General features: G+C 50.0%; 1 protein-coding gene across 10 annotated transcripts in view; it reads left to right on the top strand.

Moving 5' to 3' along the window:
- ZBTB7C (zinc finger and BTB domain containing 7C) overlaps positions 1 to 25885 on the top strand; it is a 456655-nt gene that overhangs the window by 406851 nt on the left and 23919 nt on the right. The window contains exon 1 of one of the 10 annotated variants that reach the window (XM_081563469.1): positions 4981 to 5082. The exons of the other annotated variants lie outside the window; for them this stretch is intronic. Within the exon in view, the coding sequence (XP_081419595.1) occupies positions 5057 to 5082 (26 nt within the window). The 5' untranslated portion in view covers positions 4981 to 5056. Of the gene's footprint in view, positions 1 to 4980; positions 5083 to 25885 lie in introns of those variants that run through there. 10 annotated transcript variants of the gene reach the window in all.

The raw sequence follows: 25885 nt of genomic DNA, 5'->3' as shown, positions 1-25885 counted from the left end.
AACCTTCTCATACTGACACATGTGTGACCCCCAACAGGGCAGATAATCTACTCAGGTATCAGCTTCCCTACCTATAAAATTGGAATAACTGACCTTTAAGTTCATTCCAGCTCTAAAAATTTAATTCCCCTAGCAATTCCCCTCCTGAGAATAGACCCAAAAGAATTAAAAATAGACTCAAATAAATCCTTGTTGAATGAACACCCATTTCACATTGCGCTATTCACAATAGCCAAAAAGTTGAAACAGTGCAAAAATCCATCAAAAATTAAATGAATAAACAAATTGCACCATATCCCTATGATAGAATATCAGTCAGCCATCAAAAGGAAGGAATTGCTAGTACATACTACAAGTCAGACAAACCGTGGTCACATTATGCCAAGTAAAAGAAGCCAGACACAACAGGTCACGTATTATATGAGTCTAGTTGTATGAAATATTCAGAATGAGTAAGTCCATAGAGACAGAAGCAGATTGGTGGTTGCCAGGAGCTGGCAAGGACGGGGAGGCAGGGCTTAATTGCTAAATGGTTATGAGGTTTCCTTTTAGGATGAGGAGTGGGTTTGAGAAATAGATAGAGGTGGTAGTTGCATAATATTGTAAATGAACTACACGCCACTGAATATTTACTTCAAATGGTTAATTTTCTGTTATTTGACTTTTAACTCAATTAAAAAAAAAAAACCCTCTATAATTCCTAATATCCATAGCAAGTACAGCCTGTCTCTTATGTCATATTCCCTGGGTAGAAGCTAGGGTCACCGTGGAAGTAATAAGCAATAGTATTTCTCCGGTTCTTTCTGCCACTCTGGGTTTCTTGAGGCTGAGCTTTCAGTGGCTCTGGGTCTGTGCTCACCACAGCTCTCTGCGTGCCCTGGAGGGTTGCATGACTGCTCCTGTGTACACCTGCTGACTCACTGTCCCCGCGCTGGGGCCTGCTGCACTATCCTGCATGGCTGGCCCACTGCCACCTGTGGAGTGTGGGCCAGGGGACAGACCCAAGGTGGAGGGGGTCCTGCCTACACCCTGCTAGGGGTCCCTGCGCGGGCACCCTGCTAGGGGTCCCACTAGGCTCTCTGCAGAGGTGGAAAGACCCACTTTCCTGCCATTGTGCAGGCACCTGTGACATAGGCCCCCAGGGGTCTGCATTCCCATCTCAGAGATGCTAGAGACACAGGCCCTAGCATGCACTCTCTTTTTAGAACTCCTTTCTTAGTGCAAAACCTGGTACTTTGTAGGTGCTCAATAATTATTTGTTAAGTGAATGAATAAACAGATGGAAGAAGGGATATTGGAATCTTGGGAGATGAGCCAGAGGGCTGTCTTAGCGACAAAATCCAGCTGCACCCAAATCTCCCATCACCTCCAAGCCTGAGGGAACCATTTGAGGGTCCATCTTGTGGCCTTCAGCTCCGTCCATCTTAGGAAGAGCCAGGTTTGGTGGGCAGTTTGCTCCTGCAAACAACAGATGCTTGGCTGCCAGGTGCCCAGGCCCTCCCAGATGGGACCTCTGACTCTGGGTGGATCAGCTTGGGTGGGTCAGCTTCAGTTCAAGCTGGACCTGCCGTGGGAGCTGGAGAAGGTCAGGGATGGAAAGCGTCTTGTGGTGAATCTGCCCAGCCTCTCACATGGGCACCCCGGGGGAGGTAGCAGGGCATCGGGCAGGGCCTGAGTGCTGGTCCTGCCTGCTGGGAGGTGGCAATGGTAAGACCCAACTCTGTCAGGGAGGATGGTGGACACAGAGTGTGACCCAGGGCCTGGGCACTCACAGGTGCTTGGTAAATGGGGTCATTGCTGCCACAGTCAGTTCTTATACCTTCAGCTGTCTTCACCCACCACCTTCACACAGGCCTTTGATGATGACGCAGCTGAACTCTCTGGCATCCTGTACATATGCCCTGACTGTACTTTCTCACCCCACTTCTCTGCTTGTTCATTCATTCATTCAATGACTTGTCTCAAGCAGCTGCTCCATGCCAGGCCCCATACCAGGCTCGGGTTCGCTGGGTCTGTGGGTGTGACCCCCACGTCCTTCCTCATTCCCCAGTTTGGGGTGTTTATCGCAGGGACCCTCGGTAGAGGTAGGAGGCTTGGGGTGGATTAGGCGGTGCCATATCAGAGTCACAAGTAGGGTGTTTTCAAGTGCCACCCACCTCCTTCTCCTAATTGTCACCCCCACTAAGAGAGGGGTATTGGGAACAGATTCCCTGTGCTAAAATGCTCTTGGGCACAGGCCCAGAAGGGCTCTGGGATGCTTCAAAGCACTTTGGGAACTTTTTCAACTTTTAACTTTGGATCTGTTTGTGCCCTGCTCAGCTGTGGGAGGATGACGCTCTGCAGGTGGGCAGCCCTGATGGTTACCCGGTTAATTCAGCCACACTAAATAGTTCAGGGCCAAAACATTTACCTCCAGGTGGGCCTGAAGTGTGACCATCTACTTTGTCTCAACTGACTGGATAATTATCAGTTTCTCCTTTAATTCTGAGTTTTGGGAACACAGCCTTCAGCAGTGGGTCCCCGGTGAGCAGGACACAGACCTCAAGGAGTCCTGGAGGAACCAGGACTTGCATCCACCCACTCCCCGATTCTTTGCAGGAGTGTTCTTGTGTCCAGGAGTTCCTTCCCACTCAGAGGGGCTGGGTTCTCAAATCCCAGAGGACAGAGGGAGAATTCTTCAAACATTTGTTCTGAAACAAAATTTTTCAAAGTAGCTGCCAACATGCATCCACAGACTCTCTCTTTTTTCTTCCCAATATTTCTTTTTTTGCTAATCAAATTAAATCAAGGGAGAGATTCTAATTAAGTACTAACCTGGCTTTAAACACTCAAGGTGTATGCGACAACCTGTGACTAAGAGACCAGCTAAACTCCTTTCTCGTAAAAGCAATGGGGGCAGTATGGGGAAAAAATGTCTAAATATTGTTAAGTGAAAAAAAGGCAGATTACAAGGCAGTTTATAGTGTATATTCCCATTTTTAAAGTACCTGTATGTGTAAGAAATGTAGATATCGCAAGGTGTGAATGGGGCAGACCCCAAATAGCCAGATGGACAGTGACTTTTATTTCCTTCCTTTCCTTCTTCTGTGTTTTCTAATATTTTTAGGAATGAGCCTTTATAAATAAGAAAAAAAAAACAAAAGAGGAGGAAATTTTATTCACTTTTTCCCCTACATAATATATACATAAGTTTCTTTCCATGCTGTTCCCATTGCCTTTGCTAGGAAGGACCTTGGGTGCCTTCTTGGTTAGAGGCAATCAGACACACACACACACACACACATGCATGCACACACACACACACACACACACGTAGGATGCTAAGGAAAGGTACTTAGCCAGGTTAGTATTTAGTTGAAGCTTCCTCCTTGATTTAGAATCAAGGTAAAGAATCTGCCTGCAAAGCAGGCAACCCAGGTTCATCCCTAGGTCAGGAAGATCCCCCGGAGAAGTAAATGGCAACCCACTCCGGTATTCTTGCCTGGGAAATCCCATGGATAGTGCAGCCTAGCAGGCTACAGCTCTTGGGGTCATAAACAGTTGGACACAACTGAGCGACCGTTTCAGTTTTTCTTCCTTGATTTATTTAGACTGATGGAAAAAGTGAGTGTGGTCAGGGCTGGAGGGTGGGGACAAGGAGGTTGTAGGGACCCCGTGCCCCTGGGCTCCTGTGAGTCCTCAGTGGAGCGGTGCATTATGGGACCTCTGGTTCTGACCTGCAGGTCCAGGGGGTGCCCCGTGGAGCCATCACATTGTATGAGTCGCCATCCCAAGGGCTCAGTGGATCCGCGAGGATGCAAGTCCATCAACAGCTTGAACTAGGCTCTTGCCAAGCCTAGAGCCCTCACCTGCCCCTGGGGTTCTTTTGTCTGCTCCACTTGGAAAATCAGCCACTTGGGCAACCAGTATTTCCTGAGCCTCGGCCATGCTCTCAGCAGCCAGGAGGTGCTTGGAAAGCAGGAAGCATCTGGGGTTAGTGTCCCAGATAGAGAAAAACTGCTGGTGGCCAGTGCCCGGGGGAAATGCCCACCTGTACCTGCCCTCCTCTGAGGGCACTGCCTCTCTCTGCTTTTCTTTCCCAGGCCCCTACCACACTGAACTCTACGGATGAGTGCAGAGAAACTGCTATCAGATTGTCAATTCCTTCATTCACTCTTGGAACGTCAGTCTTCTCATAAGGAAATTAGGACATGTTTACATCACAGAATTGTGAAAATTAAATCAAGTCATGGGAGTAGACGACCTCCACAAATTACCGTGACACTTAGAAGCAGCTCACTCAGGGGCGTCCTGATGCCTAGGCCGTCCGAAGGAACACGCGTTTGCCTTCCATTCCTGTAGCAGCAGTTTCCAGGGACTGCAGGTGGCGTCGAAGGGGCTCAGTGGGCATCTGCTGGATTTGCCTGAACCTGCCCTGGGGAGGAAGGAGGAGAGGACAGAGAGCAGCTCCTCCCTTCCCACCGAGTTCTAGTGCCAGGCGCTGTCCTAAGTACACGTAGATGGATTATGTGTTCAGTCTGCCGAGGACAGCTGGGGTCCCGTGTTTCCGATTTCTGCAGGTGCTGGGGGATTAGCCAGCCCAGCAGGTGGGGCCGCTCTAGGCACCTCCGTTTAACCCGAACACTCTCCCATTCAGATGCAGGGAGGAGAAAACCAACACTGGGGAAAAAAGCCCAAGGGATTTATCCACCCCTCCTCCAGAAGAACTGGAAGCAGGCCTGGGATTCTCACTCTCCCAGAAACTACAGGTGAAGCCCCTAGATCCCATCCTGGGAGTGAGGAACTGGGGGTGTAGAAAAATCAACTCAGAACTGCACGATGCTCACTGATCCTGGCCCAGCCCACAGTAGAAGAAGGAAGGTTGCTACTGGGTTTCCTGGAACCCCAGACCCCAGATAGGTCCCTGGAGGTTCAAGCTCGTGCCTGCTCCCCTTGGGCTGGCTATTGCCACTTTGACCTTGCGTCTGTCTTCTTGTTCAGGCACCAAGCTAGAAGCCCCTCCACAGTGCCAGACAAGAATGCAAGGAGCTGCAGCTAAAACTGGAGGGTCCCTTTTATGTCCCTTGTCACTCAAAGAACCAGGTGGGCATTGGAGCGGGAAGAGGTAGGTAGAATGACTATCGAAACCAAGAGTCTGTTGTGTGGGCTGGGTACTGATGTAAACTATGGCAGCACTCACACTGACGAGGCTCGGACATGTGTTTCTTAGTGATGGTGCCTGTAGCACTGTGGGTGGGAGAAGATAAAGCACAGAGGCTTGAATGCTGGAACACTGCAAAACACCTTTTTTCTCCTCTCCCTCTTCCCTCTGCACTTTGAGAGATGACCTATTTTGATGCTGGCAAAGATGTGAGTTTAATTAACTAGCGGGGTCTAAGGGTCAAGGAAAATTTGAGAATTAAAAGAACAGGGGGCCAGTATGTTAATAACTATGTGACTCACCACAAAAACCTCATCGAATAGGAAGGACTTTGAACAGCAGGAGACCAGGGTCTCAATTCCTTTGACAAGCAGATGTCCTTGAGGGTACCATTTCCCAACTCTACTTCCCAGGCTGCAGAGCTCTGAGGCCCTCCTGCTAAGAGATGCTTTGATTCTGTTTTCTGCATTGGGCCAGGGGAGCATCTTTAAGGGCAGGCTCTCCATCTCCTCTCCATTCTATCACTGGGAGGTTTGGGGGGCTGGGAGAATCGGGTCGCTGTGTCCCAGACCAAGGTCTGTCTTTACTTGACCTCAGGGTATCATGCAAACCATCCTCTTGATCCACTCAGGGTGCGGGGATGTTCTAAGCCCCTGTGCTCTCCTGGGCGGCTCTCTGGACGCCCCCTGGTACTCATCCTTTCATATGACAGACACTCGCTGAGCTGGCCCACTCCTGGAGGCCACCAAGATAGGGACCATCCCTGTCCCTGAGAGCTCATATTCCAGGGGCAGTGTCTCCAGGCTGCTCACTGCAGACTGAGCTGGGGTCCTCAGACCCTGGGGCCAAGCCTTCATCCCCGGAGCTCACATTTCCCTTGGGAACTGCAGGAAATGAATTCAAGCGAAGGGAAAGAAGGAAACTGCTAGGAGAGGAGATGGAACACGATCCAAGGACAAGGTGCCGAGCAGAGCAGGAGGCCGGGCCAGGGCTGAGCCACCCACGCCAGCAGCAGGATGGCCTGGCCGGGCTCTTAGAGACAGTTGGGTGGGGAAGCAGGGGCGGAGACCAGCTGGCCAGCCACAGCCAGACTTAGCCCTGCGAAAAGGGAATTGCAAGGTCTCGTTGGGTGGGGAACGGGGAGGAGAGGCCCTCTCCCTGTTCAGGTTCAGGGCCTGTTTGAATTCTCTGGCCCAGAAGAGCAGCCCGCTGGGAGCCTGTCTGCTCCTGCCTGCAACTCCGCGCCTGTCCCAGCCCCAGGGACTCTTCTGTTCCCATTGTTTCCGGCACCCCACACCCCAGCCCAAGAATAAAGATAAACACCTCTTGCCCATCGCCCCGCCTGCCCGCCCGCCCTCCCCGCCCCGGTGACTCAGGCTGGTGGCCCGGTGGCAGGGGCTCTGCTCGGCCTGGCTCTGCTCAGCTGCCTACATCTGCTGCTGATTTCCTTCTCTGAAGCAGTAGTCCTTAATGTCTCTTCGACCTAAATTAGGGTTGTTGTTTTTTTTTCCCCCCTTAGGGTGGGTTTTTTTTTTTCCTGGATTAAAAAAAATGGTACCTTTCTCCCCCTGTGGTGTGCACATTATTATAGTGTCTGTTCACTTTAGAGGGGACAAGAAAGAACGTGAACTTGGACAAGTCCAGTTTAATTGTGATGTACGGCTGCCCGAGGTCTCCTGTCCACTCTGGCCGATTCTGAGCCAAACCAGTTTTCCATGGCCAGACGGGGCCCGGTTTCCACAGCGTTTCCTGTCAGGAAGTTCCCCCGCCCACTGCGTGCTGTTAAATGGATCCTTTTCATTCCTTTTCCTCTTATAAACTTCCCTTTCAGGTCATCCTGAAGGGAGAGTGAGGATGTGGCCGGCAGGGGGAAGGGAACCCCAGGCTCCGTTTGCCAAAGGGAGGAGGCTGGTAGGACCCGGCCAGGGTCACACACCTGGGGTCCCAGCCCCAGGACGAACCGTAGGGTGACCGGCTCCTCAGCAAAAGGGGCTCTGCCTCAGCTCCCAAACGAGGCAGTTAGGGGCCCCCCCGCCCACCCTTCCCACCCCACCCCCAAGAGGAGGTGGATACTGGTGAAGTGGGATTTGAGGAGTAATGGGAAGAGTACCCCATCCTAAAAATACCTCCCTCCTTCTCCCATCCTAAAAATACCTCTGCCACAAACTTCCCACGGAGAGTGAAATTCTACCTTTCCCATTTCGGTCTTTGCTTGTTTGTTTGTTGCAAGCGTCTTGAGGAGGCACTAATAAGGCTTGGCCAGCTCACCCCCTGCCTCCATGAATCGAGTGTGGGAAGCTAGCGGATGGCCATCAGGAGTGGGACGTGGGAAGGCTGGGCGTCCCTGGGGAAAGGTGAGCTGGAGTTGGGCACCTAAGGCAAACCTGGTCAACAGTAGTGATTGTCCAGGGACTAGCTGGGGAGGAGGGAGAGGTAACTTTTCCTTCCTTGTCCTGTAAGCTTCATGTATCAGCTCACTTAATCCTTGGATCCATTTTGTAACGTAAGTACCTTTCCCCTGTTTGGGGATTCCTACCCATTTTACAGATGAAAAGTGTTAGTCACTTAGTTGTGTCCAACTCTTTGTGACCCCATAGACTATAGCCTGCCAGGCTCTTCTGTCCCTGGAATTCTCCAGACAAGAATCCTGGAGTGGGTTGCCATATGCTGCTGCTGCTAAGTCGCTTCAGTCGTGTCCGACTCTGTGCGACCCCATAGACAGCAGCCCACCAGGCTCCCCCGTCCCTGGGATTCTCCAGGCAAGAACACTGGAGTGGGTTGCCACTTCCTTCTCCAATGCGTAAAAGTGAAAGTGAAGTCACTCAGTCGTGTCTGACTCTTCGCGACCCCATGGACTGCAGCCTACCAGGCTCCTCCGTCCATGGGATTTTCCAGGCAAGAGTACTGGAGTGGGTTGCCATTGCCTTCTCCGGGGTTGCCATATGAGGAACTTGGAATTCAGAGAGGCAAAGTGTCACATGATCCCACACAGCTGGGACTAGAGAGTGTGACTGATTCTAGACATCAAATGCCTTCCTCACACCTCAGGCCATCTCCAAGGGGCATCCATGCTTCACTCATTCATTCATTATAAAACTTACATAACATGAAATTCACCATTTAAGGATATTATTCAGGTGCATCAAGTACATAGATTGTGTCCGGCTGTTACTGCTATTCATCTCCAGAACCTCTTTTTATCATCCCAAACTGCAACTCCTTAACCATTAAACAATAGTTCCTCATTCTCCACCCCTCAGCCCCTGGCAGCTACCATTTTGCTCTCATCTCTGTGGATTTGTCAATTTCAAGTATCTCATTTAGGTAAAATCATACAATGCTTGTCCTTTAGTGATTGACTTATTTCACTTAACATAATATTTTCAAGGTTCATTCATGATGAAGCATGTTTCAAAACGTCATTCCTTTTTATGGTTTTTGTGTGGATATACTTATCCGGTCACCTGTGGATGCATTTGGGGTGGTTTCCACCTCTTGGCTATTGTGAATAATGCCACTATGAACATGGGTATAAAAATCTCTCTCAGAGTCCTTGTTTTCAATTCTTTTGGGTATATACCCAGAAATGGGATTGTTGATCATATGGCAATTCTATGTCTAATTGTTTGAGGAATCACCACACTGTTTTCCATAGCAGCTGCAACGTTTTGCATTCCAATCAGCAATGCACAAGCACTCCAATTTCTCCACATTCTCACCAGCACCTTTTGGTTTCTTGATAGTAGCCAGCCAAATGAGTGTGAGGTGGTATCTCATTATGATTTTGATTTGAATTTCCCTAATGATTAGTGCTGTTGATCATCTTTTCATGTGCTTATTGGTCATTTGAATATCTTTGGAGAACTGTCTAGTCAAGTCTTTGGCTCATTTTTGAGTTGGGTTGTTGTGGTTTTTTTGTTTTATTTTGGTGGTATTGAGTCATCCATGCATCTTTACTCAGAATTACAAATAATCAGGAATTTTTCAGCGACTCTTAGATCATCATTTATGTTCATAACAAGGACCTGGGTTAGCTGCAGTGGCTTTCTGTATCAGTTAAACAGTATGTATAGTGCTTTTGTGTAAAGTGTGTTTTATTGCATTTGCGATATCTTAAAATCCATAGTTCTCATGAAATTTTCATTCCTTTATCATGCATGTACATTAGGATGTACCAGATACTGTGCTGCAGGCATTAAAGGAGTATGACAAGATCCCTGTCCTTAAGGAGCTACTGGGAAGAAGCAGTTACAATCAAAATGGCATGTGCGCATTTTCTGAACCAGAAATCTCGGTATATACTCTAATAGGAATTTTTGGTGCACGAGACTGGGCTATGAGACACACTGGGAAAGGGGAGAATGCAGGCTCAGAAGGAAGCTAAGGAAAGAATCAGCACAGAAACATCAGGAAAGATAAGGATGGGGAGAAGGGTCCCTGGTATCTGTCTTCTTATCCAGAAACTGTCATGATGGCATGTTTGCATCCCTCCCTCCATCACGCACAGATGCCTGTGCCCCTTTGTAGCTGCTCTGGGCTTCAAGTCGGGTGCAGCCTTTTAAGAGAGTGACAAGGTGGAGGGATGCAAAGTAGGACTCAAAGGGGAATCTCTGACCTGACCTCTTGGTGCTGTTTCAGGGTGGGGGGTTTCCCTTCTCCATGAGAACACTGCATGGGAAGAGGTGTGGCCCCACGTTGGGACGGGGCGGCCTCTTCCCAGCGTTGCTGGGCTCTTGGCCATCATCCACTAAGATCGTGGACAGCCTTGCTCCTCCTCTTCCTCATGCCACCTCTATGCTTTGACTGGCAAGGTAGCACCAATTCTTTTCTCAGATGGCGTCATCCAATGACAGTGTCTTTGTGACTTTGACAGCAGGAGACCAGGTACCAGTCTGCAGCCAGGGGCTTTTCGTACCAGGTCCTAGTGGAAATAATTCTAGAACCGAGCAGGCAGCACCAAACCTTGTTTTCTTCTAGGACGTCAGGGCCCAAAAGTATGCTGTTCCTCACTCACTAGAATCGAAACTCAGTGTGGACTTTGGTTCAGTGCTATATGCCTCCAAATGCCTGGCACGTCATGCCTAGTTAACATGTGTGTTAACATGAGTGAAGCAGTGAGCCCGTCTGCCTCCTCGGCATCCCCTTGAAGTCTTACAGACCTGGGTTTGGGTCCTGGCTCTGCCAGATGCCCTGGGTAAGTGAAGTCACCTCTGAGAACCCCCATTGCCTCCCCTGTGAAATGGGGCAGCGATCCCAGGAGCCTCACCTGGAGCCTGACATATCCCTTCCCTCTTTTTCTCCACCAGGGGCCAGACCGGACTCCCCTGAAGTGATTGCCCAACCACTAACCCCATGAGCCTTTTATCACATTTTTTTGCCTTGTCTCCCACCTGAGCTCAAATCCTACCCCTCATTTGTGCCTTTCCTGGGGACAGTGAACACCTTTCTGGCTCCACTCACAGGGCAGTAGGGAGGCCTTCTGGTTAAGAGTCCTAGAATTGGAAGGAACAGAGTCCAAAATCAGGCTCAAAGCCTCGCTCCTGATAACAGAGGCTCCCAGATGGGGGTAGGGGGTGGGATATGGTGGGAGAGGTCAGAGTGTCCCGACCTGCTCTCGTGGGCCTTCCACTGGCCACAAGGTGGGGATTTCTTCAGTGTGCATTCTCATAGCTGCCTGCCCTGTTCAGGGCAGACCCTGGTGGGTGGCCCTTTTTCACAGCCTGGGGATGACAGAGGGCACGCTTGCAGCCCCCTGTTATCCCGTCAGATGCAGTGTGGGTGGGCAGAGAAGAGTCAGGAGGATCTTTCAAGGGAGGGGGTGTCAGCAGGGCCCTGAGAATGGCGGGGAGCTGACGGGACGAGGAAGGGGAGGGCCTTTTCAGGTTGGAGCAAGGAGGACGGGAATGGGGAGAGGTGTGCCACCCACAGAACCACGGGGACAGGTGAGCCCAGCCCTAAGGAGACAATGTGTCCATCTGTTCAGTCAGTGAGGCAACAATGGTGTGTGTGAGCGCCCGTCTGCACCTGGCCCTGCCCTGGGCGGGGATACAAAAGTGGGCAGGACACTGTGTGTGCCAACCCCCACCCCAGGAGGTGGGTGACCTCCTGGTGAGTGCTGTGTGCCCTTGGAAGGAGGAGGGCGGGAGGCAGAGCTGCTTCGTCTCAAACGCTGTGCCCTGCTGGCCTCTCCCGCTGAGATGGCCTCAGCCTCCACCTGAGATGACCTGTGAACTCCAGCCCCGAAACTCAGGCCTCACGATTGTCGCTTGGTGAAGCCAGAAGGGCCCTGAGAGGCCATTCGTGCCCAGAGATTGCAAATTTTAGACAGCAGCTGACCCCTGCGCTCCTTCCATCTGAAGATGCCAAGACCCCACCCCAGAGGCTCTGATTTTTAGGTCCTAGGTGGAGCCGCATTTTTAGTAAGCTTCCAAGTGACTCTACGGTGGTTCTCAGTCTTGTGCGCATGGAGAGGCCGTGGGGAGTTTAAAACGCCAGTGCCTAGGCCCCATCCTTGGAGAGCCTGGTTCAAATGGTCTGAGGTTGGGGTCTGGACGCTGGTGGTTTTAAGAGATCCTGCAGTGACATAACGTGGGTTAGTACCCACAGAACTCATGTTTGAGGACCACCAACTTATCCAACTACCCCACATTAGTCAGAGTTCTTCAGAGAAGCAGAACCGACAGTGTGTGTGTGTGTGTGTGTGTGTGTGTGTATTTGTACAGAGAGCAAGAAGAGGAGATTTATTTCAAGGAATTGGCTCATGTTATTGTGAGAGTTGGCAAGTTCAAAATCTGCAGGACAGGCCCGCAGGCTGGAGACCCAGGTTAGAGCTGATGTTGCAATTCAGGCCTGAAGGAGGTCTGAAGGCAGAATTCCCTCCTCCCCTGGGGATCCCGGTCTCTTTTCTCTTAGGGTCTTGAACTGATTGGATGAGGCCCACACTTATTATGGTGGGTCATCTGCTTTATTCAGAATCTACTGATGTAAATGTTAATCTCATCTAAAAAGTACTGTCTAGACCTATCTATCTAGACTGGTGTGTGAACAAATATCTGGAAGCTGGGGCCTACACAAGTTGACATACCTCAACTGAACCGTCACCTACCTCATTTTGCAAAGAAGGGAACTAAGGCCCAGAGAAACAGAGCAACTTATCCGGGGCCCCATACCTGGTTCTTCCATTGCTCTTTTATTTGTCATAGACTCAGGGATTGTCAAACCTTGAAGAGACCGTGAAGTTAGTTCAGCTCATTCACTCACCTTTCCAGGTCATGCATCTTGCCAGAGAGAAGAGCTAGGTCTTAATCCCAAGACTTCAAATGTCCCGCAGCTGCTCCTTCCTCTCCTCCCAGTGGCAACATAGTAAGACAGCAAAAGAGAAGGACGTTTCCATCATCATATAGACGAGCCCCACCTCTCTCCCCAGGCCCCAGCCCGAAGATCCCTCTTCAAGATCTTGGGGACTGGGAGGGGACACTGGGCACTGACAGCACCTCTCAGTACGGGGGAGGGTTGGGAGGCCCCCCCAGTGGCTGCTGACTCCCTGCACTTATACCCAGGCCCCACTAGTATCTATAATTTTGTGGCAGCTTCATTTGTGTTCGGGTTTGCACACTTAATGCATCATCCACAGAGATGGTCTCTGCACGCCCACCTCTTGTTCAGCATTAAATATGGCTTGTGAAGTGGAGTTTGCTTTCAATCAAAGCCCAGCTGTGGTGATTCGTCTTGTTATGTCACCCTCACCCCCAGCCCTAAAGCCTTCAGAGCACCCACGTCAATGGGGTGTGCAGACCCTCTGAAATATGCATGTGATATTGGCCAGAGATTGTGATCCAGCCGGAGTCTGGATGCAGCAGGCTGTGGGCAGACGGAGGACTCCAGGGACAGGGCAGAAAGCCAGGGCTGGCAGGGCCAAGGGTGTCGCTGGGCCAGGCCCCAGGGACATCCTGCAATAATTATGGGGCCTCAAGAGGTACACGGCCTGGAAACCGAAGATTCAACTAGCCAGGAGATGATGCCTGACCGGCAGATGAAGGGGAGAGCAGGCTTTGCCTGCTGGAGACAGGAGACCCCCCAAGGCAGGGCTGCCTCACCCAGGAAGCTTCCATACAGGGGCTGGTTTCAGGGAGAGGGAGGGGGCAGAGGACAGAGCCGCAAGTCCTGATGCTGAGTTAGCTCCAGGGGTGCGTGCTTAGTCGCTTCAGTCATGTCCGACTCTCTGCGACCCCATGGACCATGGCCCGCCAGGCTCCTCTGTCGATGGGATTCTTCAGGCAAGAACACCAGAGTGGGTTGCCATTTCCTTCTCCAAACTCCAGGGGTGAGGGATGGATGAAAAGATGGGCTGTCCCCACCTGCCCTCCTCATGTGACGACAGAAAGCTAGAGTCTGAATAACAAACAGCACTTCTCAGAGCCCTGGGCAGGAAGGGTGGCCCATAGGCTGGGGGCCCAGGGACCCAGGCGAGGCCCCTGCTACACCTGTGACCTCGAGGAGGCTGGCTCTAGTTGGAGCCGGGCCAGGAGGTCAGGCCTCCAGATTCCTATCCCAGAGGGCTCTGTCCTCTGTTTCAGAGCTTTCCAACATGCCACCCAATATTGACTCCTCAGCCCTCCCGTTGGGTCCTGATTCCCACAGAGGCTTTCACAGTGGGGACCTTCCCCAACCAAAATGGCATGTCAGATCTTGGCAGTTGACATCTTTGACCAGGGAGTCCTTTTTGGGATGGAGGAAGGGAAGATAGTAATACCCTCAGGAAGCTGGGATTATGAGCCACCCACTGTGGCTTTTGCCTCTCTATAAATTAGACTGTCCTCTGCCCTTTTCCTTAGTCCTTTAGTTGCTTTCCCTTGCTCCCATTCATTCCCTCCTCCTAGAGAGACCACCCCCCTTACTCCCCCTTCCTCTCCCTGTTTCTATCACTGTTCTTCCCCTTCCCAATACCTTGCATGGCCAGCAGTGTGGACGGTGGGCTCAAGGCCCAAAGGTCAGGTGCCCTGGATCCTCCATGGGGGTGAGCAGTTGTCCTGAGGAGCTCACATGTACTGCTCTTGAGCTAATCCAGAAATCCTTGAAAACTTGGGTGCAGGATAAAAAGGGCTCTGGTGGTTTCCACCAGCAGAGCTCCTCATTAAAATCTGCCCTGGTGGGAATTCCCAGTGGTGGGAATGGTGAGCTGGGTAGCATCATTTCAGGCTGGGAGGAGAGAGGTATGTTGGGGTGTTGAAAGCTTAGTGAGGTGCCCTCCAATCACCCCATCACAGCAGCTACCCACATGTGGGGCCAGTCCTTCTTCTTCCCAGGAGATCGGGGCCACCTTCTCATCCTTCGTGGCCATATTGCTCAAATTTCCAAGATAATTATCTAGCCTTGTCTTGACAGTGACTCAGAAAGACCTGCTGAAGAGGACTAGATTGCCAGAGATAAATATCACTACTGTCATCATCCTTATTAATGAACATTTAAGAAACTGTCACTCACAAAATACCATGAAAGTTCTGGGTTGTGTGGGAAAAAAAATTAGTTTGACACAATTATGCTCTGGAGACCCTTACCTTCCAGTCCTATAGGCTATAGTTTTCTCAAAATCTGCAAAATGAGGGTGTTAAACCAAGTAATCCCACAGCCCCTTGTAACTCTAAACCCATCTCTGCTCAGTGGGCATCATTGAAACCTGGACCACAGCTGGCCGTGGCATCTGGCCATTTGCTTATTTATATGACCTATATTGCTGCCTCTCCCTCTTTCTCTCCTCTCTCTACACCTCCCTTGGCTCCCTTTTCTCCTTGTCTTGATTTCATTAACTTGCAATCCCCTGCTTCTTTCCATCTCCATCACATCTGTCTCCTCCCCTTTTGCCCCTCCATGCCCCGTCAGAGCCAGAGGCAGAGGCTGCCCCCTCTCAGGGTTGCCAGGGTTGAACAATCCACAGGGAAAACAGGAATTCTTTCTCGGCGTTGACTGGGGCAGGGCCTCTCAAGGGTGTTGGTCGGGACTGTAAGCCTCGCATAGTGTGTGTCTAGGGAAGCTGCATTACATGGTCATGAAAGGCAGTGGAGGCGGGAAGTTTATTTAGAAGGTGGACATCATCTAGGTGACCTACCATCCCCCTCTGCCCAGACCCAGGGGATTCCCAGAATCTGAGACTTTCAAATGCTTAAACCAGGAAAGTCCTGGGAAAACCAAGATTAATTGGTCTCACCTTGGGCTTTGGCTGGTGGAAAGCAGGGAAGATAACCTTCGAGGTGAGGTGGGTGTGTTATAACCCTTCCTGGGGTCCTGGCAGACAGATTCACAGACTTCTGCCCACAGCAGAGAGCTGAGCAGAGGAGGCAAAATGAGGGTGCCCTGTGCCCGCTGTGGTTCCCAGTGCCAGAACCAGCACCCTGGTGTGGCTAAGAGTGAAAGCTGCATTGTCTGCCTAGAAAGAGAAGTCTTTTCCCCCTCTCTGGGCCTTAGCATCCTCAACTGTAGAAGATCCCACCCAGCCCTGACATCCTAGAAGCCATCTTAAGATGTATGCAAACCGAATTCCCAGTTCCTTCCACCATTATCCCAACTGTCGGTTGTTGGATGCTCTCACATGGAGCCCTTAGAAAGGAGCAGACCACTGACTCACTGCATGTCCCGGGACTTGAGACTTTACCACTCCTGGCTCAGTCTCTTCATAGGAAAATGGGAGCAGACATACCCAGCTCACAGAGTCATTGGAAGGATTCAATGAGGTAATACACATACAAGAGCCCACTCATGACCTGGCACATAGTAGGTGCTCAGGAAGTGGTGCATGTGTCTGAAACTGCTTCCATGTGCCTAACTTGCTCAGGGCTCAGGGGATCTGTGGGTGAGGTGGGATGTGAGGTTTAGACATCATGGACCAGAGTGGAATCCTTTGTGATGGATGCTCCCAGCTCACCCAGCTCCTCCTGGGAGAGGAGGGGAGGGAACGTCTCCCAGGGATGGAACCTCTTCACAGGCCGCGATCAGACACTGTCCTCACCTTTCAAACTGTGAATACTCCGGAAAGAAAAGGCATGTCTCACAGTCAGCTGCGCTTGTTATGTTTTGAGGTTATAGCAATTGTGCAGCACAGTTGTGCTGAAGGTTTTTAGAGGAAATTCTTCTTATCCTCATCCATAAATCGTTTAATCAGAAGAAATAAGACTCTCTCATTTTCCCTTTGGGAATTTAATCCATGCAGTTTTCTGGTTTAGCATTTTGCTCTCCTTGGCTGCATGTGAGCACAGGGGCACAGCGTGTGGCCGGGTGACATTGCTGGAAGGGCCAGGCATACCCAGCATTCACTGCTTGCTGAGAGCTTTGTGATCCTTTATTATTTCTGTCCCTGGGTCATCTCTTCCTCAAGAACGTCAAGGCGATGCTGACCACTTCAAGATGACGAGGCCCACGGGTGCTCAGTGAGTCACTTAACAAACATGCCAAGTGCCTGCTGGTGTGAATCTCCGTACTCCATCCTGTGCTGGGTAGAGAGGAGCACACCATTCTTCCTGTCAAGGAACTCACACTCCAGCCCTGGGGGGTGGGGGGCTCATCTTTTTAAAGAGGAGGATCCCTTTGTGAAGCTCAAAGCATTTCATGGACCTCTGCCTGGCTCCACCTGGCTCCCGTGATCCAGTAATGTTTTCATGTATCTTTGGGTTGAATCTGCCACAATCCCATCTGCTCACATTTGAAAACTGGCCAAATGTGTATGTGTGCAAAATAGTTTGCTCAACATACTCATGGAGTAGCGGCTTCTTATGTGTCTGAAGACCCTCCACCCTCATCTCCAACAGCCTGAGGGGCTTAATTAATGAAGATTCAGGACGGTTGGAGGGAGACTGGGGGCTCAGACTGTTGGAGAAGGTGAGAGCCTCCCTGACAAAGAAGGGGAGGAAGCCTCGGGCTCCAAGGTTGGAGAGCACAGAGCGAGCGGCGGCCTCCGTTACAGACCATGGTGAATGTCGGGGCGAAGAGAAAAAGGAAGGGACAGAACTTCCTGGGGGATACAAGTAATCCAGCTTCTGTCTAACCCCCCTGTTGTCCGTTTTAGGAAGCCATCTTCACCACCCTTCTTTCTGATGAGCTGTGCATCAGGAGACACATTGTTCCTTTTACAATTTTGATAACCGAAGCTTTGTAAATTGCCTATAGACATTTCCAAGTTGTCCTGCTCTCCTCCCTGGGTGGGCGATCCCTCCACCTGTGGAGGCCAGAGCAGGGTCACACGCCTGTCCCTACCTCGTCCAGTCCCACCCCAGCCCCTCCTAACGCTGTGGCTGCTTGGTCAGCACCTTTCAGGCACCTGGGATTGGACTGGGGACACGCTTCTCTCCACTCCTGGCAGCGCCCTCGCTTCATGGGTTATGAGGATTCCTGACACCCAGAGCTCATCCCGCAGCACCCCGCTGTGGCCTCTCTACACCTATCCTGACTCCTACCCTCAGCACCTCACATCCGAGTCGCTTCCCCTTCCTCTCCCCCAGGTTGATCACAGTCACACCCACTTTCCAGCTGCATCTCTGTGTGGTAAGAGCTGGGAGAGAAGGAGGGCAAGCGCCTAACCTCAGGAGGAGGTGGTGCCTGGGCCAGGTCCAAAAGGATGAGCTGAGTTAACCCACTAAAGGTGGGGGGCTGGCGAGGAAGTTGATAGGCAGCAAGGCTTCGGCAGCAGGGACAAGGTGGTGGAAGCCGGGTAGGCTGCCTCCGGTTGTTGGAAGCAGGCAGCGGGGCAAGGTAGGCAGGGCCCACATGGTGGATCCTGGCACCTGTACCTGGAGCCGGTGGCAAGAATCAATTCACTTCTGAATAAGCAGCAGCGGGAATGGAGAGGAGGGCACAGGTGACGAAGATGCTGCAGGGAGAGCACATGATGTTGAGGGCAGGGGATCGAGAGAGAGAGAGAGACGGTCCCAGCCCAGGTCTGGACCAGGACAGCCAGTGGTGGCGGCAGGCAGAGGATGGACTCCTGGGTTCTGCTCAGTCAGCTCCTGACTCTTCTCTCTTCCAATGACTGCAGCCTATTTGTTTGTTTCTTCCCCCTTGTGCTTCCCCCGCTGGCATGAACTCCCCAGAAAAGCTAAAAATGCATCTCATCTGACCCAAATCAGAGGGTGGATGAGCCGGGGCTTTATTACACACTGGTTAAAATGGGTCTTGTGGGAGAGGATGGGCTCCGTTATAATTGTATCTTTGGTCACCTCCACCCACCCAGCCAAAAAACTGGTGGGGCTGCCTCTGTTTAGACACCGTTTTACAAAAGGGCTCCCCTCCTCCCTTCAGCTCTTTTGGGTTAGTCTTGAAAACTCAGCCCACTGGCCTGGGAAAGAGATGGGAGGAGGAAGGGAGCGGAGGAAGGGTCGTGTCCTCCCACCTGGCTCCTGTAGGGAGAAGAGCCTGGGCAGGTTTGGAGATGTGTCTCTGGGGTCTGGGGCGGCAGCTCCAGGGAGACTGGGGGTGGGAGCAGGGCTTCTTAGAAGCAGTAGCAGCAACTCCCTTGGCAGTATTCCTCTTTATGATTCTCAAACTTATAAATTGTTCTTTGGGCTGAGGCGTACCATCTATTTAGAATTGAGCATCAGAAGTGGGAGCTGTTACTCCAGCTTTGAAAGGAATATTTTTGGAAAGGGTGTGGAGCCGGCATTCAGTGGCATTAGTAAGCAGTAACAGCCCTTTCCAGGTCCTCCTCCCCACTCAGTCCCTCTGGGAGACCCCTGGGGTGAATCATGACCGTGACTCACCGTGGAACGCTCGGGAATGTTCAGTGTGAGAGTGAGCTGTGGATCTCAGGTGGTGGGTTTTCAGGTATCCTGTGCAAGTTGAGTTGTTTGCATGCTTATAGGGCTATTAGTCAAGCAGGAAAAATTGTGCATTCATGTGCTGTAGCCTTTCAGTTAGATACTCACCTTCTCTTCACAAATAGGAAGTCAGAAAATGATTGTTGGTCTCACCCTTTGTTCCCAGACCTCACTAGGCATAATGGGAGATATGGAGGAATTATAAACCACATATGTTTCTTGTTTCTTGAGGAAGCAAGATTATATAAGATTAAACAACATTGTGTGTGTGTGTGTGTGCTCTCAATCACTCAGTAGTGTCCAACTCTTGGCAGCCCTGTGGACTGTAGCCCACCAGGTTCCTCTGTCCATGGGATTTCCCAGGCAAGAATACTGGAGTGGGTTGCCATTTCTTTTTCCAGGTGATCTGGCTAACCTAGGGATCGACCCATGTCTCCTGCGTCTTATGCATCGGCAAGCAGATTCTTTACCACTGAGCCACCTGGGAAGTCCAAATAAGATTATATGTGAAAAGCCAGTAAAGACAATAAATGGGCAAGGGCCAGGGATAAGGTCCTAACTCCTGGGGGCGGGGTGGTGGTGGTGAGAGGAATGTACATTAGTCAGCTGTCGCTGTGTAACAAAAATGCTCCCAAACTTCAGCAGCTTAAAACAATACTAAGCACTTATTCTCATGATTTTATAGTCAGAAATTCAAGAGCAGCTTAGCTGGGGAGATCTGGCTCAAGGTTTCCTGTGAAGTTATAGTCAAGATATTGACTGACTGGGGTCATCTTAACTTTGATTAGGATTGAAAGACCTCCTTCCAAGATGGCTCACTTAGTAGCTAGCAACTTGGAGCTGGTTGTTGATGAGGTCTCAGTTCCTCCTCACTTAGACCCCTCCATAGTCTGCTTCTGTATCTCCCAACATCAGCAGGAGTACCCAGAGAAAGCAAGGCAAAATTGGCAATGTCTCTTATCACTTAGTTTTGGAACCTTGAGAAGGTCATCAGTTCTCTGGCCACACCAACCAACCCTGATACAATTCGGGAGGGGATTCACAAGGTTTGAATACCAGAAAGTGAGGTTCTTTGGGGACCATCCTGACATATAATGAAATAAATGGAAATGGGAGCAGGGGAGCAAGAGAGAGAGAGAGGGAGACACAGTCCCAGCCCAGATCTGGACCAGGACCAGGAGGGCTTTAGGTGACAGACGAAGGGTATTAGGCAAGAAGTGAGACTCAACCGTAGTCTTGAAGAGACTGTTGACAAGAGACGTGGACCTGGAGGTGTGGCAGCTTAAAGCAACAGGCACAAGGCTGGAATGAGCATGGTGTGTTTGGAGGGCAATGCACAAGCCAGCTTTAAAAGAGAGATTCCATGTCAGAGAGCACTGGGAAATAAAGTCAAGATCAGACAATAGAGCACTAGGATGGGCAGACTGGAATGGTGGGATCTCTTAAATGAAGGGAGTCATCAAGAGTTCTGCAGTGCAGAAATGACCAGATCCAGGTCTGGAGGCTCAGCCTCTTCCTGTCTGGGTGCCTTGAATGAGTCCCTTTAATCCTTTGGAGCTCAGTAGTCACACCTGTAAAATGGGAATGATGAATGCGTTAATAACTGTGTAATAGGTGTTGACTGGAAAGCAGTCAGGTTTTGATTATCATGAGGATCGTCATTTGCAACCAGACCTTCCCAAGGTTCTTGAAGTTCAGATGATGCCAAAACGTCCTGGCTCCTTCTCCCTGTGTTTTCTGTTGCTATATGATAAATGTTGGACTAACCAACATTGATCTCCTGAGGCTGAAACTGTGGGCTCTTCTGCTATTAGAAAATCTGCCCCCCTGTTATAGCCTGCCTTTCTAGCCACAGGAACAGTGCTGTGTCATGGGCAGATTCTGGTCAGACTGTAGGCCACTCCTACAGGACTTGATGGCAGCCAAAGCCTGTTCTCATTCAGTTCTTATCTGATCCTCACAACCACCTATGAGGTAGATGGCCCAGTGTCTTTAACTCCATTTTACAGACAGAAAAACAGATCAATTAGCTGAAAGGCCCCAGAACAAATCAGTAGTGATCAGACATTACAAAAAATCCCAAAGAGTTTGGGAGTTTTGTGAAAGAAGGGAGAACATTTAATCATTCAACACTTTTAATAGTAATGGCTTTAATATTCAAATACCTCCAAAGAGTACATATAGGAAAATAAATTACCTTCTACCCATCACTGGCAGCTCTCCAACACCACCTCAGAAAGAACTAGTACCCAGTTTTTAATGTGTCTTTCTAAAGATACACCATGCATCTACCAAAATATATGTGTTTGTGGTCATATTTTTCTTTCCAAACATGGTAACAAATCACACTCTATGTTGCAGTTGAATCTTAGAGCTATTCTCCATACATCCACATACAGATACGTCTCATTCTTTTTAATGGTTGCATAGTACTCCATGGTGTATCCAGCTAGCGCTCCATTGATGAATATTGATGCTTCTAGTCTTTGGCTATAGGAACAATACTGCAGGAATTAGCTTTGTACCTACGTTAGTTACATGTGATAATGAAACCAATATTTATAAGGGAAATTTCTTGATCATCAGAGTTAAAATCTCTCTGTAATCTTTGTATCTTTAATCCTGAGTGATGCTAAACATTTTTCACATATTTAAAAGTTACTAGTATTTCTTTTTCTGTGATCTCCTTGTTCTTTTTCTTTTCTTTTCTTTTCTTTTTTTTTTTTTTAGCTGAAACAGTTTCTGCAGTTTTCCAGCAAGGTATAGGTCTTTTCCTGATTTAATATAAGCTTTTGCTATAAAGGAGATTAGCACTCATCATATGTTTTGCAAAATTTTTCCCAGCTTATTTATTTCTTACTGAGAAGAACACTTCCCTTTGAGATAATAAAACAATTTTCCAAATTTTTTCATGATTCTTTTTTAAAATTTTTAAATTGTTGCTGTACCCATCATTTACTTTGGTATAAGGAGTGGGGAAGGGGTCTGAATTTTGTTTTGTTTCCTACATGATTGGCCAGTTGTCCCCATCCTATTTATTGAAAAACCCATCTTAAAATAAAATTGAAATCCCACCTTTATTATTTGCTAAGTTCACATGTATATAAATTTGTGTGAGTCTGTTTATGGACATCTTCTTGATCTGTCTCTCTGTTCATGATCCAGTATCAAATATTCTATTTTTATGACTTTATAATGTGTTTTCGTATCAGGTAAGGCTGGTCCCCTTACTTCCCATTAGTCATCTGTTTTAGAAATCTCTTGGCTATTCTTAAGTGCCTATTTTTCCATGTGAACTTTAGAGTCAGCTTATCTAATTTCAATAGAAATTCTGCTTGATATTTTTATTGGGACCATATTGCATTGATTGAACTATTTAGGGGGAACTGGCGTGTTGACAGTATTATAGCTCCCTCTCCGAACGCACCATACTTTCTATTTAAAGAGTGCTTCAGTCATGTTTTAAAACTCTCTTTGTATGGACCTTGCACATTTCTTATGAGCTTATTCTTAGGTGTTATATCTGTTTTCTTTGCCAAGTAAATGGGATCCTCTATGTTTTTGAGCTTGTCCATTGTTTGTATAGGAAAGTATCCAATAATATCCTCTGCAAATAATGATGTTTTTCACCAACTCTTTTCTAACTCTTTAACCTTGTATTTCTTCAACATTTTTGATCTTGAGACTTCAAAGAGGGACCAGACTTATGAGATACGAAGAAATTGCTGAGCCCGTTCTGGTGCTTTTTTTGGCTTTTTTGGGCTCGGGACTGAGGGGTGGGGGATTCTTGTCCCTTGAGAATATTTTCAGTGTGATTTATGGTAGTCTGGGGACCAAAACTCTCAGCACAAATGGATGATGAATGGTGGTGGTCAGGAGATGGGGGGTGGGATAGTTAACTTTTAAGGTGCTGACCGTCAGACACCCTCCCCAGAGGCTGTGAAAGAGTCCTGCCCTTGGTGGTGGCTGGGACTCGTGGACTTGTGGGACACACTTGTGGCTGAGCCAGTGTGGCAGAGGGAAGGACAGCTCTCGTCCCCTGAGATGTACCCTGGAGAAACAGACATAAGGGAGGCTGGACTCCAGGGACTGTGCTCAAAAGCGGGTGTTTGCTATATACCCTCAAGGAGTCCCTCCATCACAGCCGCCTGGTGCTGGGGTTCTGCCCAGACCTCCACCTACTGGCTCCCACATCCCCAGTTGTAGGACCCAGCCCACACCGAATTCCCTCTTGGTCTGTATTTCTCCTTAATATTTTGCTGTGGGTTATTCTTGTGTGTGTGTGTGTGTTAGTTGCTCAGTTGTGTCCGACTCTTTGCAATCCCATGGACTGTACCCTGCCAGGTTCCTCTGTCCATGGAATTCTCCAGGCAAGAATACTGAAGTGGGGTGCCATTCCCTTCTCCAGAGGATCTTCCCAACGCAGGGATCGAACCTACGTCTCCTGCCTCTCCTGCATTGGCAGGTGGATTCTTTACTGTCTGAGCCACCAGGGAAGACTGTGGGTTATTCTTACTGCTCAGGAGAGCCAGAAGCCCCTCAAAATTAGAAGCAAGGTCTTGTTCATAGCCCCGCACAGCATGAAGCCCCAGTCAAGATGTGGCGAGTGGTCAGTGTTTTTGTGAATTGATTCCCATTCCATGAGTAAACCACTTGTGACAAAAGAGTTTCCACTCACATCCTAATTGCCCTTTCTTTGGAGATGGCTCCTGGAACCCAACAGCCGTCAGTTGTGCAGTGGGCAAGCGGGAAAATTACAGCAGAGGAGGGACTGGGCTCAAGTGTAAATAAGAAAAGGAAATGCTTGGACTTTCTCAGTGCAATAAAAGTTCTATATAATAATATTATATGGAACTGTGCAATTACGCCCGAAAATTGCAAGCTTCCAGTTTGTCCTCCCAGCCAAATGCCAGGCGGTTCTCGTGGCGGATGGCGTCTGCTTGGAAGAAAAGTGCAAGTTTTGAGGCAAATCTGAGGTTTCACTTCCTTTGGAAAACACAGGCAGGGGTGGGATCAGGAGGCCATCCGGCTGGGCCGCTCATCCGGGTCTTATCTCCAAATCGAGGTGGACGGGGCAGGGAGGCCGAGGTGGCTCTTAAGAGCTGAGGCATAACTAGGACATCTTACACCTGGACAAGGCCTGGGAGAGTGATCCTGCCCTCCTCTGCCCTCGGCCCCCTCCCCCTGGAACTTCTCCCCACCCGGTCCCCCTCCCCCGGGGTAGGGGGTGGTTGGAGCAGGCAGACGGGCAGGGGTGTGGCTCTGAGCAATGGGTCAGAAAATACCCGATCCTAGCCAGTTTCCAGCCACCCTGCCCTGCCCCGCCAGGACTGCCTGTTACTGACCCTTCCTCAGACACAGTGCCAAGCAGATTTCTACCCCCATCCAGACACTTCCCTGACTTCCTTCCCCCGGCCTCTTACACAGGGGTGCGGGTGCGTCTGAAGCCTCCTCTCCCTGCCATCGCTTCCTCAGTGGAGTCCCCACGCTAACCCCAACAGAGCCTCTGCCCCTCGGCCCTGCCCCTCGGGGCCCTGTCCTCACCTCTGGGCCAGTTCTGAGCACGGCTTCTTTCTCTCCCACTTCTCTGTGAGTTCTTTAGGAATTCCACCCATCCCTCTCATCCCTGCTTCTCCAGCCCCAAATGGGTAAACTCTGCTTAGGAAATCTGGGGCCCAAGAGCTTGGGTTCGAGTCCCAACTCTGTCTCAGTTTCTCCATTTGTAAGTGGGTTTTGCAGAGTAAAGACAAAAAGAACCTGCCTGCAATGCAGGGGAGCCAAATTTGATCCCTGGGTGCAGAGGATCCCCTGGAGAAGGAAATGGTAACCCACTCCAGTATTCTTGCCTGGAGAATCCCACGAACAGAGGAGCCTGGAGGGCTACAAAGAGTCACAAAGAGTCATGGGGTCACGAAGAGTCGGACACAACTGAGTGACTATCAAGTGAAGAATCTACGTACTATATTTAGGTCAACGACTCACACCAGTCAAAACACCCAGCACTCATGGTACCTCTCCACGGCTAGTTTAATCTCCATGGCTAGCTGCGTTCTGTCGATAGCTGGAGGAATCTCAGAAGCAACCCTCTGTCTCCATATGTCACATCTCTGGCAAGCTGGGTGCCTGTCTGTCTCCCACACTCCCCACACAGGGCCTGTAGGATTGTTTGTAATGAAGGAGGGCACATTCTGGGGAAGCAACTTCCAGACCCTGCCCTGGCCACTGCCCTGGCCAACTTCCAGACTCCATGCCTGTCCCTGGCCACTGTCTGAGAGCTGGGAAGATAACCCAGAGCGAGCCTCCTCACCCTTCTTCCAGGGTGTGGCGAGGGAACGTATCATACATCTTTTATCAGCTGGTCACATGTCCATCATCCCACCTGCTGTGGTCAAATGCTAATCCCATCCTGACTTTGCAGATAGAACACTTGTCTTCTGAAAGCCCAGTGCGCATGCACAATTATTTCCCTGTATAACCTGGCAGCATCTCTGAGACACCTGGGATGAGGTTGAGGGTGTGGGGGATGGAATCAGGAAGTCCACGGTCGGGTACAGCAGCCCCAAGACTGCAGAAGCTGAGCTGTTCATGCCTTCAGAATCCAAAGATCCACCCTGGAACCAAAAGATTTAAGTGGGTAAGCTGGAGGATGCGATAGCACCAGCAAGGGACCTTCACAGCCTCCTGGTCTCACATAAAAGAAGAAACTGCAGCTCAGAAAGGGCATGTGGCCAGTCCAAGGTCACCAAGAACTCAGCTGCAGAGCAGAGATGAATTGTCAGTGCGGACTGGAATTGTACCTCCTCCCCCAAAGCATTGTCACCCCCTCTGCCAACTGCACACCTGGGCATGTCTCAGCACTCCCTCTTCAGGCCCTTTCCCAGAACAGAGCTCCAGGCCTTTCTCGGCTCCAGCTCTGGCCCTCTCACCTGGAGTGACTTCCCTTCTC

Source organism: Giraffa tippelskirchi, chromosome 14, assembly GCF_054371585.1.
Source record: "Giraffa tippelskirchi isolate mGirTip1 chromosome 14, T2T-mGirTip1v1.2.pri, whole genome shotgun sequence".
NCBI classification, from domain to species: Eukaryota; Metazoa; Chordata; class Mammalia; order Artiodactyla; family Giraffidae; genus Giraffa; species Giraffa tippelskirchi.
The sequence above is the reverse complement of the archived record's forward strand: the minus strand, read 5'-3'. Positions and strand labels throughout refer to the sequence as shown.